Source organism: Hylobates moloch, unplaced genomic scaffold (genome assembly GCF_009828535.3).
Source record: "Hylobates moloch isolate HMO894 unplaced genomic scaffold, HMol_V3 SCAFFOLD_1, whole genome shotgun sequence".
In the NCBI taxonomy this organism is placed as follows: domain Eukaryota; kingdom Metazoa; phylum Chordata; class Mammalia; order Primates; family Hylobatidae; genus Hylobates; species Hylobates moloch.
In genome coordinates, this window is record NW_026652276.1 from 35,569,096 (window position 1) to 35,581,530 (window position 12,435).

Sequence of the window (12,435 nt, forward strand, 5' to 3'; positions counted from 1 at the left end):
TAGAACTTCAACATACGAATGCGGAGGGGGAGACACACAGAACATAACAGATGGTTCTACTCAACAAACAGCATTATTTTCAATCCTATTTGGGACTTTCTGTGTTTTCCTTATATGGTTACAAATTGGCCAAAATAGTTCCACTCTTTTTCTCACTTAATGTGAACAGATATGCAATCATCAGAATTAGGTTCAGCTCACTTGCAAATTGGTAGTCCAGTGCTGTGACCACAGCAGCCACAGTGAAGAAGACTCCAAGCAGACAGCCCATGCTGGAGTCCCTGCATGTGACTGAATCTCACCAGGCCGCATGTTACTCAGCAGTAAATGGGGATAATCACATCTTCCAGACAGGGTTATCAAAGGAACTTAAATAGAAGACTATAGGTACACATAGGGCTTGGCACAGTGTCTATCACCATAATAGAAAGCCTTCCTTCTGCAGATTTCTTGAAACTGGGAACTAAAGCATTTAACCTTCGAGTTAGCATCATCATAAACCCCGAGACTCCTGAAATGGAAAGCAATGTTCACATCGTCTCCTCTAATTCCTTCGGACTAAGGCCCAGAGTATGTGACCAGCTCTCTGAAGCAGAGCTGAGATTGGAAGTCTTGACTCCAAATTCCTAAGGCCGGTGCCTTCCCTGATTCCCTCTCTCAGACGTGTAAGAGAAATGTCAGCAGTGAGCATGATGGGCTGCTAGTTGGAGAGAAAAAAGCCAGCAATGACACAAAAGGCCTGCCAATCTGGATTCAGGAATCACAAAAACTTAGAAACCAAGACGTAAGACAGTGACACCACAGCTCAGGCTGGTATAGGTCAAGGTGCCTCAAGCTGTCCCCAGCCACAGCTCCTGATTCCTGTCCTGGTCTTACTCGACCACAAGAGAAAAATGAGGCAGGAGGCCTATTTCTTCTCCACATGTTCCTTCTTAGAACCATATTTAAGTTCAATCTCCAAATCCGCAGAGCTGAAAAAAAACATTTAGCCAAATAAAGCTGAATATCCCCCTTAGGACCCAGGGACTCCCAACAGGCAGTTTGCCTTCTGTTCGCAGCTTGGTAATTCAAGTTCTTTAAGAGAGGGGGCCTCACCAGTCCTGACTCACCCCAGGAGTTTGGTGCTTTTGGGCTCCCACACCTCTGCCTGCCACTTCCTGTGGAGTCTGCGTCTTTCTCCTTCCCACACCTTTCAAAGTCTAAAGCACCTGCTATGGGCTCCACTGGGCCCTGCCACTATGCCCTTGGCATTCACTTCCACACACTGAAGGCAGCTGACTGGAACTGCCTGAGACCCTGGGCCTGAGGGCTTTGTACTCTACCCAGGAGGAGGTAGTAAAGAGTTACTGCCCTAAGAAGCAGACTTCAGCCAACAACAGCCTGGCAGTTGGTGGACAAAACTCCAGCTCCCTGCCTCTAGGTGGGATAACTCTCTGGCATGAGTCCACAGACTCCCAGAGCTCTCAGTGAGAATCCCAGCTGCCCAGAGGAGTAAACAGCTTGAGAACTCACCCTTTCCTAGCTCTTTCCTCCTTGTCTCAGGGTCTGCTACCAGGGGACCCAAAACCAAGGCAGCCTCCTGTAGGAGTCCCATGGAAGCCCACCTTCCCCAGAAAACCTTCCCTCATCACCAAGATCTCTCAAGTCACTTTCTATCATGTTTTAACACTATTCATATACACTGTAGTCTCATTTCTCTACCACAGGCTCTGGAAGACGAGAAATTCTTTCACACGGCTCTGAATTCCCCCGTGTTGCTCAGCACAGTGTCTTACGCAAATGAGAAGCTCAATAAATGTTTGTTGACTGAATGAAGAATGAATTAACCATGTCAGTCAGCAAGAAGGTTGGGCTCTGTATTTAAGCTAACTGAAACTATATCAGTGTGGCTGTCTGCTTCTTTCCAAAGCGCAGCGTGAACTGCTTTTAATGAGCAAATTACTGCATGCATGTATTTCTTTAAATCAGCATTTTCTAGATATTCATCTTAAATCAAACACCTCTGATTCCCAGAAAATCAGAATAAAGATTTTTTTCCTAAATCCAAAACTACCTTACTCTCCAAGTTTTGGGTCTACTCCTCAGTTTTGGGAGTCAGCCACCCAATGTGGATGTCTTAAATCGATTTCACCCAGAGTTCTCCCTGGGCATCATTCAAGATGAATGTACAAAGACGTGTCACATCCCCACACTCTCTCGCTGGAGTAGTGTTCTATTAAGAAGGAACATAATGCTGCCTTTTAAACCAAGAAGGCATTACCCTTGATGCATCCTAAGAATTCTTTCCTCTCTGTATTGGGCAGGGGCTAAAAGAAGCACAAGGATTTCACTTCACAATAAACAAGACAGCATGCTGAGGACCTGGGTGTTGACCTCAGACCAGTCAGATAGCCTGGAAATTTAAATACCCACATATATGCAATAGCCTGCAAGTCGCGTCATGTTCTTTAATGGATGTCTGGTGAGCAGCTCTGGGAAAACTGGACAAGTACCAAGTGTCTCACGAGCATGCTTTCCACTCAATGGAAGTATGTTATCTGAATTCCCAGTGCTCACTACCTTGAGCATGTATCAACCCATGTCCTGCCAAATTGTCTCCATTTTTTTTTTCTTAAGCCTACTTTGGAGAGAGAAAAGATTACATAGTGGACTCCTCCCTTCTCACTTACTAAAGTCAGAAAAAGACTGAAGCCAAAGGGAAGACAAGCAGCATTTCTTACGACCTAAGCTGCTCTCACCAGATCATAAGTTCCATGAGATCAATGCCTCCTCTCCTCAATGGAGAATCCCCCAACATCTCAGTGCAGTGACTGCCTCACGGAGGTAATAATAATTCATTGTCAACAAACATGTGTAAGCACCACACATTATCTCATCTAATCCTTGCAACAACCTAGAGCTTCGGAAGGAAATTAAAGCTTAAGAAGCTTAGAATATATCCAAATAATGGTGTATTACTCAGCTACAACATGGATGAACCTCAAAACATTATGCTAAGTAAAACAGGTCAGTCACAAAAGGCTGCACATTGTATGAAATGTCCAGAATACACGAATGCATGGAGACAGAATGTAGATTAGTGGTCACCAGGGGCCTAAGGGAGAAGGGAATGGGGACTGACTGCTAATGGGTTCAGGGTTTCTTGGGGGTGATGAAAATGTTCCAGAATTAGATTGTGGTGATAACTGCAAAATTTTGTGAATATAATTTTAAAACACTGAATGGTAAACTTTAGAAAAGTGAGTTTTATGATAGGTGATGGTGGTCGTGGTGGAGGTAGTAGAAGAGGAGGAGGAGGAGGAGGAAAAGGAGAAAGAGGAGGAAGAGGAAAAATGAAGGAAAGGAAGAAGTTAAGAAGCTTGCCCAAGATCAAAGAGTTACCCATGCTTTCAACCATTATGCCACTCTAATCATGGTTATTCTCAGTAAACATTTGCTGAAAACACCAGCAAATATAATTATGGGTAATACAGGCTTTGGCATAATTCTAGTCACACACCCAGAAGAGACAATCAATCCTCAGACCTTCTGAGACTTCCAAGGACTGATAAACATTAAGAATTGTTGCTCTCACATCAATCATACCTCAATAAAGTGGATAGTAAAAATCAAAATTAAAAATACCTAAAATGCTTGTTTGACATTAAAAAAGAAAAAAAAGGAAAGACAAGAAACGTTACCCTAGTGATCTTTTCAAAACCTTCTGTAACCTGGAATAACGGCTGTTTTAGAGGAAACACTAAACAAAATTTTAAAAGAGGAGCACCCTCAGAGGAGTGTAATTAAACGACCTCTAAGGCCATAACTAGGACCTTTGGGGCTAAATAAAATAGAAATCTGACTGTGTCTCTTCCATGCTTACTGCCATCCAATGGCTTCCGACCCACACTCCTCACCATGGACCACAGTCCTTCATCGCCTGGCTGCATAGCTGCTTCCTCTCTGATCTCGTCTCCTCCTTCTCCCACTGTCCCCTGCCCTGCACTGCATAATGGCCTCTGCCCTTCTTGAACATCCCACATCCTCCTTAGCTCTGGCTGTCTTGCTATCCCAGCTGTGCAGAACCCTCAGCCTTCCAGCAACGTGTTGTGGCTCCTCTTTGACAACCAGGGCTCAGCTCAGGTTCCCTCCTCAGACAGGCCTTCTTGCTTCTTCTGACCATCTAAATCATACTGGACACCCCACTTCCAGTCCCTCTCCATCCCATATGTCTTTATATGGTGGTCCACTGTTTGCCTCCTCCTCTGGAATGAAGCTCTAAGAGGGAAGGCACAAGTCTTGTCTATCTTATTCTCAGCAACATCAACACCTATAACAGCCAGAGGCACATAGCAGATGCTCACTCAACATTTCCTGAACAAATGAATAAAACACACAGCACTGCCATGAGATGCCTCCACAAGCCAGATGCAAACCAGGCTCTCCTCTCAGGAACTCCTGTCAGGTTAGTCCTCACAAGCTGGGCTTCTGGGCCTGGTGAGGTCACTAACCCTGCAGATTCTATGGTCACCACCTGGAGTAACTTATGGTAATACCTTTTTTTTTTTTTTTTGGAGACGGAGTCTCGCTCTGTCACCGAGGCTGGAGTGCAGTGGCGCGATCTCGGCTCACTGCAAGCTCTGCCTCCCGGGTTCACGCCATTCTCCTGCCTCAGCCTCTCCGAGTAGCTGGGACTACAGGCGCCCGCCACCACGCCCGGCTAATTTTTTGTATTTTTAGTAGAGACGGGGTTTCACCGTGGTCTCGATCTCCTGACCTCGTGATCCACCCGCCTCGGCCTCCCAGAGTGCTGGGATTACAAGCGTGAGCCACCGCGCCCGGCCTACGGTAACACCTTTATGTGCTCATTCCTCCGCACCCTGAGCCACATACTTACCAGACACCTTTCCCTCCTTTGATAACTTAACACCTCTGCCTGTAATGTGGCAATGATCATCCTATAGTGGAAATGAGGTCCCTCTTTCCTCAGAAGCTCTTTTGGGTCCTCTATTACTGACTTAAACATTCTCTTGACTCTCTAACTTTATTCTAACACATATCAAACTTCTTGGTTAATCCCAGACAGAAGTCATCTAAACTAGAGCCCACCCCCAGCAATGCATCTCATGTTCTAACACAGTTCCCTCATTTCCAATTCATCATGCCAGCCTTGCACACCCAGGTTGCACTCAGAAAGCTCAGGACAGCATGGGGGATGTATTACATTAGTCCATTCTCATGCTGCTCATAAAGACATACCTGAGACTAGGTAATTTATACAGAAAAAAAGCTTTAATGGACTCATAGTTCCATATGGCTGGGGATGCCTTATAATTATGGCAGCAGGTGAAGGAGGAGCAAAGGCATGTCTTACATGGTGGCAGGCAAGACAGCATGTGCAGGGTAACTGACCTTTATAAAACCATCAGCTCTCGTGAGACTTATTCATTATCATAAGAACAGCAGGGGAAAAACCTGTCCCCATGATTCAGTTACCTCCCCCTGGGGCCCTCCCATGACACATGAGGATTATGAAAGCTACAATTCAAAATATGATTTGGGTAGGGACACAGCCAAACCATATCAGGGGAGATAGCACATGAGTGCAGCTCTCATGGCCTCTCTCTCACTGCAGTTAGTTTTCCCTTCAGAGACCTCCATTTGTCCCCAGTTCATAGCCTCCTCTTGACCTCATCTCCCTTCTAACCCAGACTGGATCCTGATACTTAACTATGCAAGTTATTCATGATTATTCAAAGAGCTCTGCCTACACTGTTCTTCTTCTGTGCTACCACAGAGACTGAGCCCTGGGTCCACACTACAGTCTGCCTCCTTCATTCACATTCTGCAGTGACAAAGCACTCCAATTTTTAAAAATAATAAAAATAAAATATAAAAAACACCACCAGAAAGAAATACACAAAGACTAACACACAGCACATGATTTCTAATGAAGGTTGCTCAAAAATTCTTGCATTTGACCTTGCAATTTTGTCATTCTTCCCAGCAATTTTGTCATTTTCCTCAAGCCCCAACCCAACCTCCCTCTCCATCCCAAACCCTACAGTAAATAACTTCAGAAATGTGTTTCTTCAACTCCATCCCCTCACCTGCAAGTCAATCTCCACCTGCACACACCCTACAGCTTCACACCAGTGTAGGACAACCTGTCTTTCCTGGTTCAAAATTAAGTTCTGCCCTTGGGCTTTGATCTCATTCCCTTCAGTCTCTACCCAGCTCTTGCCCTATAGATTATCTCCTCTCTCCTTTCTGCATCTTCAACCTCCCACTCTTATCAGCTCCGTCTCTCAGTCTACCAAACTTCTCTGTTAACTTGCTCTGTCAACTTGTCTGTCATCACTAAAAAGCCCTGCCTTGACCCTAATGTCTTCTGCTCTCTTTTCTTCTCATCCAAACCTCCTCAATGGATATTTGCTGCCTCCACATCATCTCCTCTCATTCACTCCCAGCCTACTGTAACCTGGTTTCTGTCCCCTCTCATTTCCCCGACCCCAGAGTTTCACTGAAACTGCTGCTTTCCAACCACTGGTGACTGCTCAAATGGCAAATCCAAAGGGCAAATTTTGCCTCTTACCTCATTAGATTATTCTACAGCATGTGCCAGTAGATCACTCTACTGCAGATGACACTGTAAATCACACCTTCCCATTTTGAAACTCTCTGTTTAATCATTCTCCTGATTGTCCTATTTCTCCAATCACTCCTTCTCAATTTCCTTCATGGGTTCCTCCTCTTCTCCCCCCTCTTACCTGTCTTCTCAGCTTCTCTCTCCTTACTCTACCTTACCTCCCTGGGTAACCTCATTCACAGCCATGTTGGTCATTAACATTTATATAAAAATACCTACCAAGTCTACTATCTCTAGCTCCCATCTCTCCCCTGAGGTTATATCCAGCTACCTCCTAGACATGGCCACATGTATGTCCCAAAGCCCCTCAGATCTATCATGTCTCTTCTGATGCCACATTCTCTTCCCTTCACCATTTAACCTGTTTGTTCCCTGGTACTGCCCATTTTAACTAGACATCACCCTCAAACCAACCAACCAATCGAGGTACCTCTGTTGGCTTTAACTATCCTCTCTGCCTTGTTATCCACATGGAGCAATCCTAATAATTTTTATCAACTGCAGATTTGTTGAAAGTATTCCGTCTCCATGCCTCTTAGCACTTCCTGAGAACAGGACCTCTGTTTATTCCCCTGACTTGATTTTTCAGTCTAGGGGATAATGGCCCAGCACTGACACATGAAATACCAGAACTTCCATGAGCTGAGCTGTCCCTAGGCTTACCTCTCCCAACTCATCTCCCTCGTCTCAACCTTGTCATTTATGAGGAAGGTCAACAAAAGGCTCATGCTCCCCTAACATGCCATACTGCAACGTGGCCTTGCCTCTTCAAACATACTATCTCACATGCCTAGAACACAAGTCAAGATTTAGCTCAAGCATCACCTTTCCCAAGATGCCTTTTCACACTCCTCCAGCCTGAGAGCTGCCGCTCCTTGGTGCTACCATAACATTCCATTTTAACCTCCAGCATATTTCATACTCTTCTAAAATTACGTACTTGTCTATCGACCTTCCCCCAAGTAGACTCTAAATTCCTCAAGTCAGGGACTGCTCATAATAGGTGCTCAACCTGATTCCTTTGCATGCTAAATGTTACTGATAACTTCTGGCACATTTCCAGACCTCTAAGTACCCTGGCCATCCCATATGACCCTTTCTCTGCCATGTGCTAATTGACTGGGAGGCTCTGCTATGACTGAGATATTTTATTACTCAAAACACACAGCAGTGTTGGTTGCGATCATCTCGCTAGTTTGAAATGATGGTCTCCACCGCAGTAAGAGTTAAAGGAATTGAGGACTTACACTAAAATTAGCTCTATCTTGCCACTCAACATAGTGTAAGATTTGGCAAGACAAGTCCCTTCGGCAGGCAAACTGCTGACACAGCATGGTGAAATGGAACTCGACCAAAGAGGAAAACCTGCAATACCTTTACATAGGCAATTCTGAGTTCTGCTGATTCATTCTGACTTAAAGCTGCAATAACACTTGATAAAGAACACCCAAGCTGACTTTGCATTTTTTTCTGCAGAGCTCACAGAATTTGGCATACAAAAAATTTAATAGTTGTTCTTTATGATCCTTTGCAATTTCTCAAATATTGGTTGTGGTCACTTACATTATAGTGTTTGATAGCATTAACAGGTATTTTTCTTGCAAAGACGCAGTCCTGATCAAAATACTGACAAAAGCTTAAAATACTGACTATCATTTCTGCAACTCAAGAAAACCATATAGAAAATCTCTTTCACCAAAGAAAGGCTCAGTGCTAGATCTATTTGAGGCTGAAGAGCCTTAGTTAAGTCAACAGCTCTTGTTCACACTTTGTACAAAGACATCTGTACAACTGATTCCAACTTAGGAAACAGCATTTAAATATCAACAAACACATGCTCAGAGACAATCGGGTAAATTTTCATCAGGACCAAAATTTCTAAGAAACCATATTAGAGCAAATTATAAAGCAAGGAATCTTCTCAAAATAGGTATTTGCAAGTCATCACTTACTCTGTTCTTCCCACAGAAGTCATGTGAATAGCATTATAAAGAGTAAATGGCAGAAATTTCTAGACTGTAGTCAAATTATACTTGAATCAGTAAATTTATCATGCTTCTTATATATAGTGATGATTATAGTTAACATTTAATTAACTGGATTACTTCAAATATTTATTCCATTTAAAATTATGATATGTAAGTGCTGTGTTTGAGATGCTTAACACGTTAAATATTTTTTATTTCGAAAAAAACATAATTCACTGTTTAGAATTTTATACTTTACGTGCTCTATAATACATAATCTGCTAGAAAGTAGTTGTTAAACAACAGACATTATTTTGACTAAACCAATATTATAAAAACAAAGCTTTATTGCACCTGCTTCTTAAGAGGATTATGTCTAAATACTCACTTGTTCAGTATGAGGTCAAGGATGAATTTGGAGCCGAAGGCTTCAATCTGGAAGCTTGCCTGGGCCAGATGGACAGCCTATGGATTCAAAAAGACAGAAGAACCTTAACTTACTTTCCTGTCTTTAAGACAGATTATTATCAAGAATGATATTTAAGAGGAATAACTTTTATGTATCAGTTCATTTCCTTATGTATCTTCATATAGCAATTCATTTCTTTAGGAGACTAGGTACAATATCACGGTTTTGCTACGAAAATCTAAATATTTGGGTAGCAAAGAGCTAATAAGACAACCCATCCTTGAAAATGAACCCACTAAGATAAAAACCAACAGCATATTCTGCTGGACTTACAAAGTGGCCGTGATGAATTATGCAAAAGTCTGACTAATTAAAGCTTGATTTCAGCCCGTTTTGTGCATAAAGCTAACCAATTCTTTCTGCACACCTAAGTGAAAAATCATGTCAGTGCTCTGCTCTTCAGCAGGAATTAGAACTTTCTCTGGAACTTTCTCTAAATGATGTATCAGCAGAATATGACAGTAAAATGGGAGAGTAGAAACTTCTAACTTTAGAAAGCACTTAGAACCTGGCCTTCTGTGAATACTGAGAGCTTATGTCCCCCTTTAAGAGTCATATGTTTACAAATATTGTCATTATTTTATCTTAATTCAGAATACAAAGATAATTCCATCTAAACATGAATCCTATTTACTAGGTGTTAAAGATTATTATAGCTCACAGAAGCATCTTGAATATTGCAAATTAACAAATCAATGAAGTTTTGTCAAAGTATTAGCTAACATAAAACTCTCCTTTGTCACACTATCAGGAAAAAAAAAAGAACAAGGCTAAATGAAACACCTACACAGTACTTCCTTGACTCACAAACGTCCTTCCTCCAGAATTGCATTCCTAAGGCACAGTGGGTGCTGCAAATCATCTGTGAAGTGCTCCATGCATGGTAACTGGACAACAGCATGAACACACCAGGCATCTCCCTCCCAGTACTTTCTATTCCCACCTTCTCCCCAATACTACCCCATGCTCCTCTTTGCCTTCCCTGTATTTTTGATGATTGAAACTCTCCCCATCCTTCAAAGGTGTCCCACCCGCAGTGCTTTTCATGAAGTCTTCCTTCACACAGCCTTCACACTCAGGGCTTTGGAAGCACTTTATTTGTTCCTCCCTGTTTCTCCCTTTCCCATCCCTCCCCTGGGTGGTAAGCTCCACAACACGTATCACAGGGGTCTTGCAAACAGGTCTAGATTAATGACTCTTCCCCAGCATATCTGACCTTCCAAGTAATTCACCAAATATTCATTGTCAAGATCTTTTTGCCATACCAAACCCATAACACACTATAAATAAACCACGACTTATACTTTCAGTCAAGCACACTGCCAAATCAGATAGTCACTCAATAATAATCCATAAAATGTAAAAAGGAAATTAACAAATATTAAATTTTAAATACAGAACAATGAGAAACAAAGCTCCTAAATCCTTACTGCCATAGGACACCAAGTCAAATTCCGAACAACCTTCTAGAACAGGGTCACCATACTTGTGGGCTTCCTGTATCCATACAACTACAAGTGAGAGAGAGAGAGAGAGAGCGAGAGAGAGAGAGAGAGAGAGAGAGAGAGAGAAACTTCTGTCAAGTGTGGTCTCTGCTATCCACAACAGAACCTCTATTCAATACAAATATCCACTAGTCTTTAAATTCATTCTGTACCTTGAAGCATTAATTTTTGCATAAAGTATTTATATTGATGAATAATTTGTACAAGGAGAGATTTTTCAGCTCTAGATCCAAAAAGCTTTAAGTATATAAAATTTACTTCCTAAGAATAAGATAAATCCTTAAGTATAGTTTCTCTTAAGAATATTATACAGTAGAGATGAGTTCATTAGTGGCATCCTGGTCTAAAAGAGCTGATAAATATACCTCCTTGAACATTTTTATAAACACTAAGAAAAACTTGACAGAGACTCAGTAAAAGGCTTATTTTATAGCAAATAAGCGATTAGACAAGTACAAACACTGACAACACTCTGTTGCAAAATAAGGTAATCTGGTGGTAAATGTAGTACCTTCATTTTATAGAATTGTAGGAGTTATACAATTTGATAATTGCTAAAATAGGTTTATACCAAGTCAATGTGACTAGCTTCAGTTTAATAGAATTTAATCAAAGAGCTAGTAAATCATACTGGGTTTTCCTTTTGCTTTTGCATTCAATCATTCCACACAAACATATTAAGTCCTGCTTTGCATATAAAGATAGCTGGGACACAGCTTCCGCCCTCAAAGAAGTGATGGTCTCCAGAGGGGCAGGTAGAACTGTCAGCCTCAGCTTGTCTAATGGGCCACAGGGACCATGGCTGAACCCCATCCAGGCGCAGAGAGGTGCAGAAAGGATCCACTGACAAGGTGCTATTTGAACAAGAACTCAAAAGATGAATAAGAATCCACGCGTCAGAGAAAGAAAAGACACTCAAGGCATGGAGGAAGACATTTATAAAAATCGAGTCAAAATGAATGTGTGAAAAATAAGCTTTTTAAATTTTTTAAAAAATGAATATGGCCTGTAGGAAAATGGTTTTCAGACGAAATGTCAAACAATGAATCTGAAAAGGTGGGATGGAGACTAGCAGGCTTCACGTGACATGATCAGTGACATTTATGATCGCAAACAAGAACATGTGGCCAAGACAATGAGCCTTCCCCTAAATGGCCATTCCCTCAAACTCACTCAGCACCATTTCTGGCACATGCCATCATCATCATCATCATCATGATTCAAACATCTTAACAGATTACTCTCCAGAACTGAAGCAATTTATCATGCCAGCAACAAGATATCTGTTTATCCACGGGAAAAAAAAATCTGATTTTATTACCTTTATCAGTAAGAATGTTTTAATATTTTAATTCTAAGAGGAAGCACATTTTCTATAAAATGATTTAAGATTTCCTCACCATATTCATCTTCTTTGTGAATGTATCAAATGGAATTAGTTTCATCTAATATATTTACATCCATTTTAAGTCATTTAAATATATTGATGTATGTTATTTTTCTTACATTCTGTTTCTCTTTCCATTGCTATACATTCTGCAAGTGCTTAGACAGTACAAATTCTTCTCTATACCAAAATAAATACCTGACAAGTGCTACTTTTCCCTATCATTTTATTTCTGCCCTGTCTTAGACACAATTAAAATAGTGTTTAACTTCTGGATGCTATGCACTCCATTTCAATTTGTCACTTTTTCTTTAACAAAATATTATATAGTTTTTATATATGCCCATTTTAAATGTTTTCAAATCATGTAAAGTGAGCCCTCATTATTATTTTATAAACCACATTGTTGTTTTATATATATATATATATATAATTTTTACAGAATATTGGCTTGCTTCTTCCAAATGGTAGAAAAGTTA

The 12,435-nt window shown here is 41.4% G+C and overlaps 1 protein-coding gene across 3 annotated transcripts in view; it reads right to left on the reverse strand.

Moving 5' to 3' along the window:
* Positions 1-12,435, reverse strand: part of ADAM23 (ADAM metallopeptidase domain 23) — a 177,587-nt gene that overhangs the window by 130,450 nt on the left and 34,702 nt on the right. For all 3 annotated transcript variants that reach the window (XM_032754785.2, XM_058439253.1, XM_058439249.1), the window contains one exon: positions 8,984-9,060. In XM_032754785.2, the coding sequence (XP_032610676.1) occupies positions 8,984-9,060 (77 nt within the window). The remainder of the gene's footprint in view (positions 1-8,983; positions 9,061-12,435) is intronic.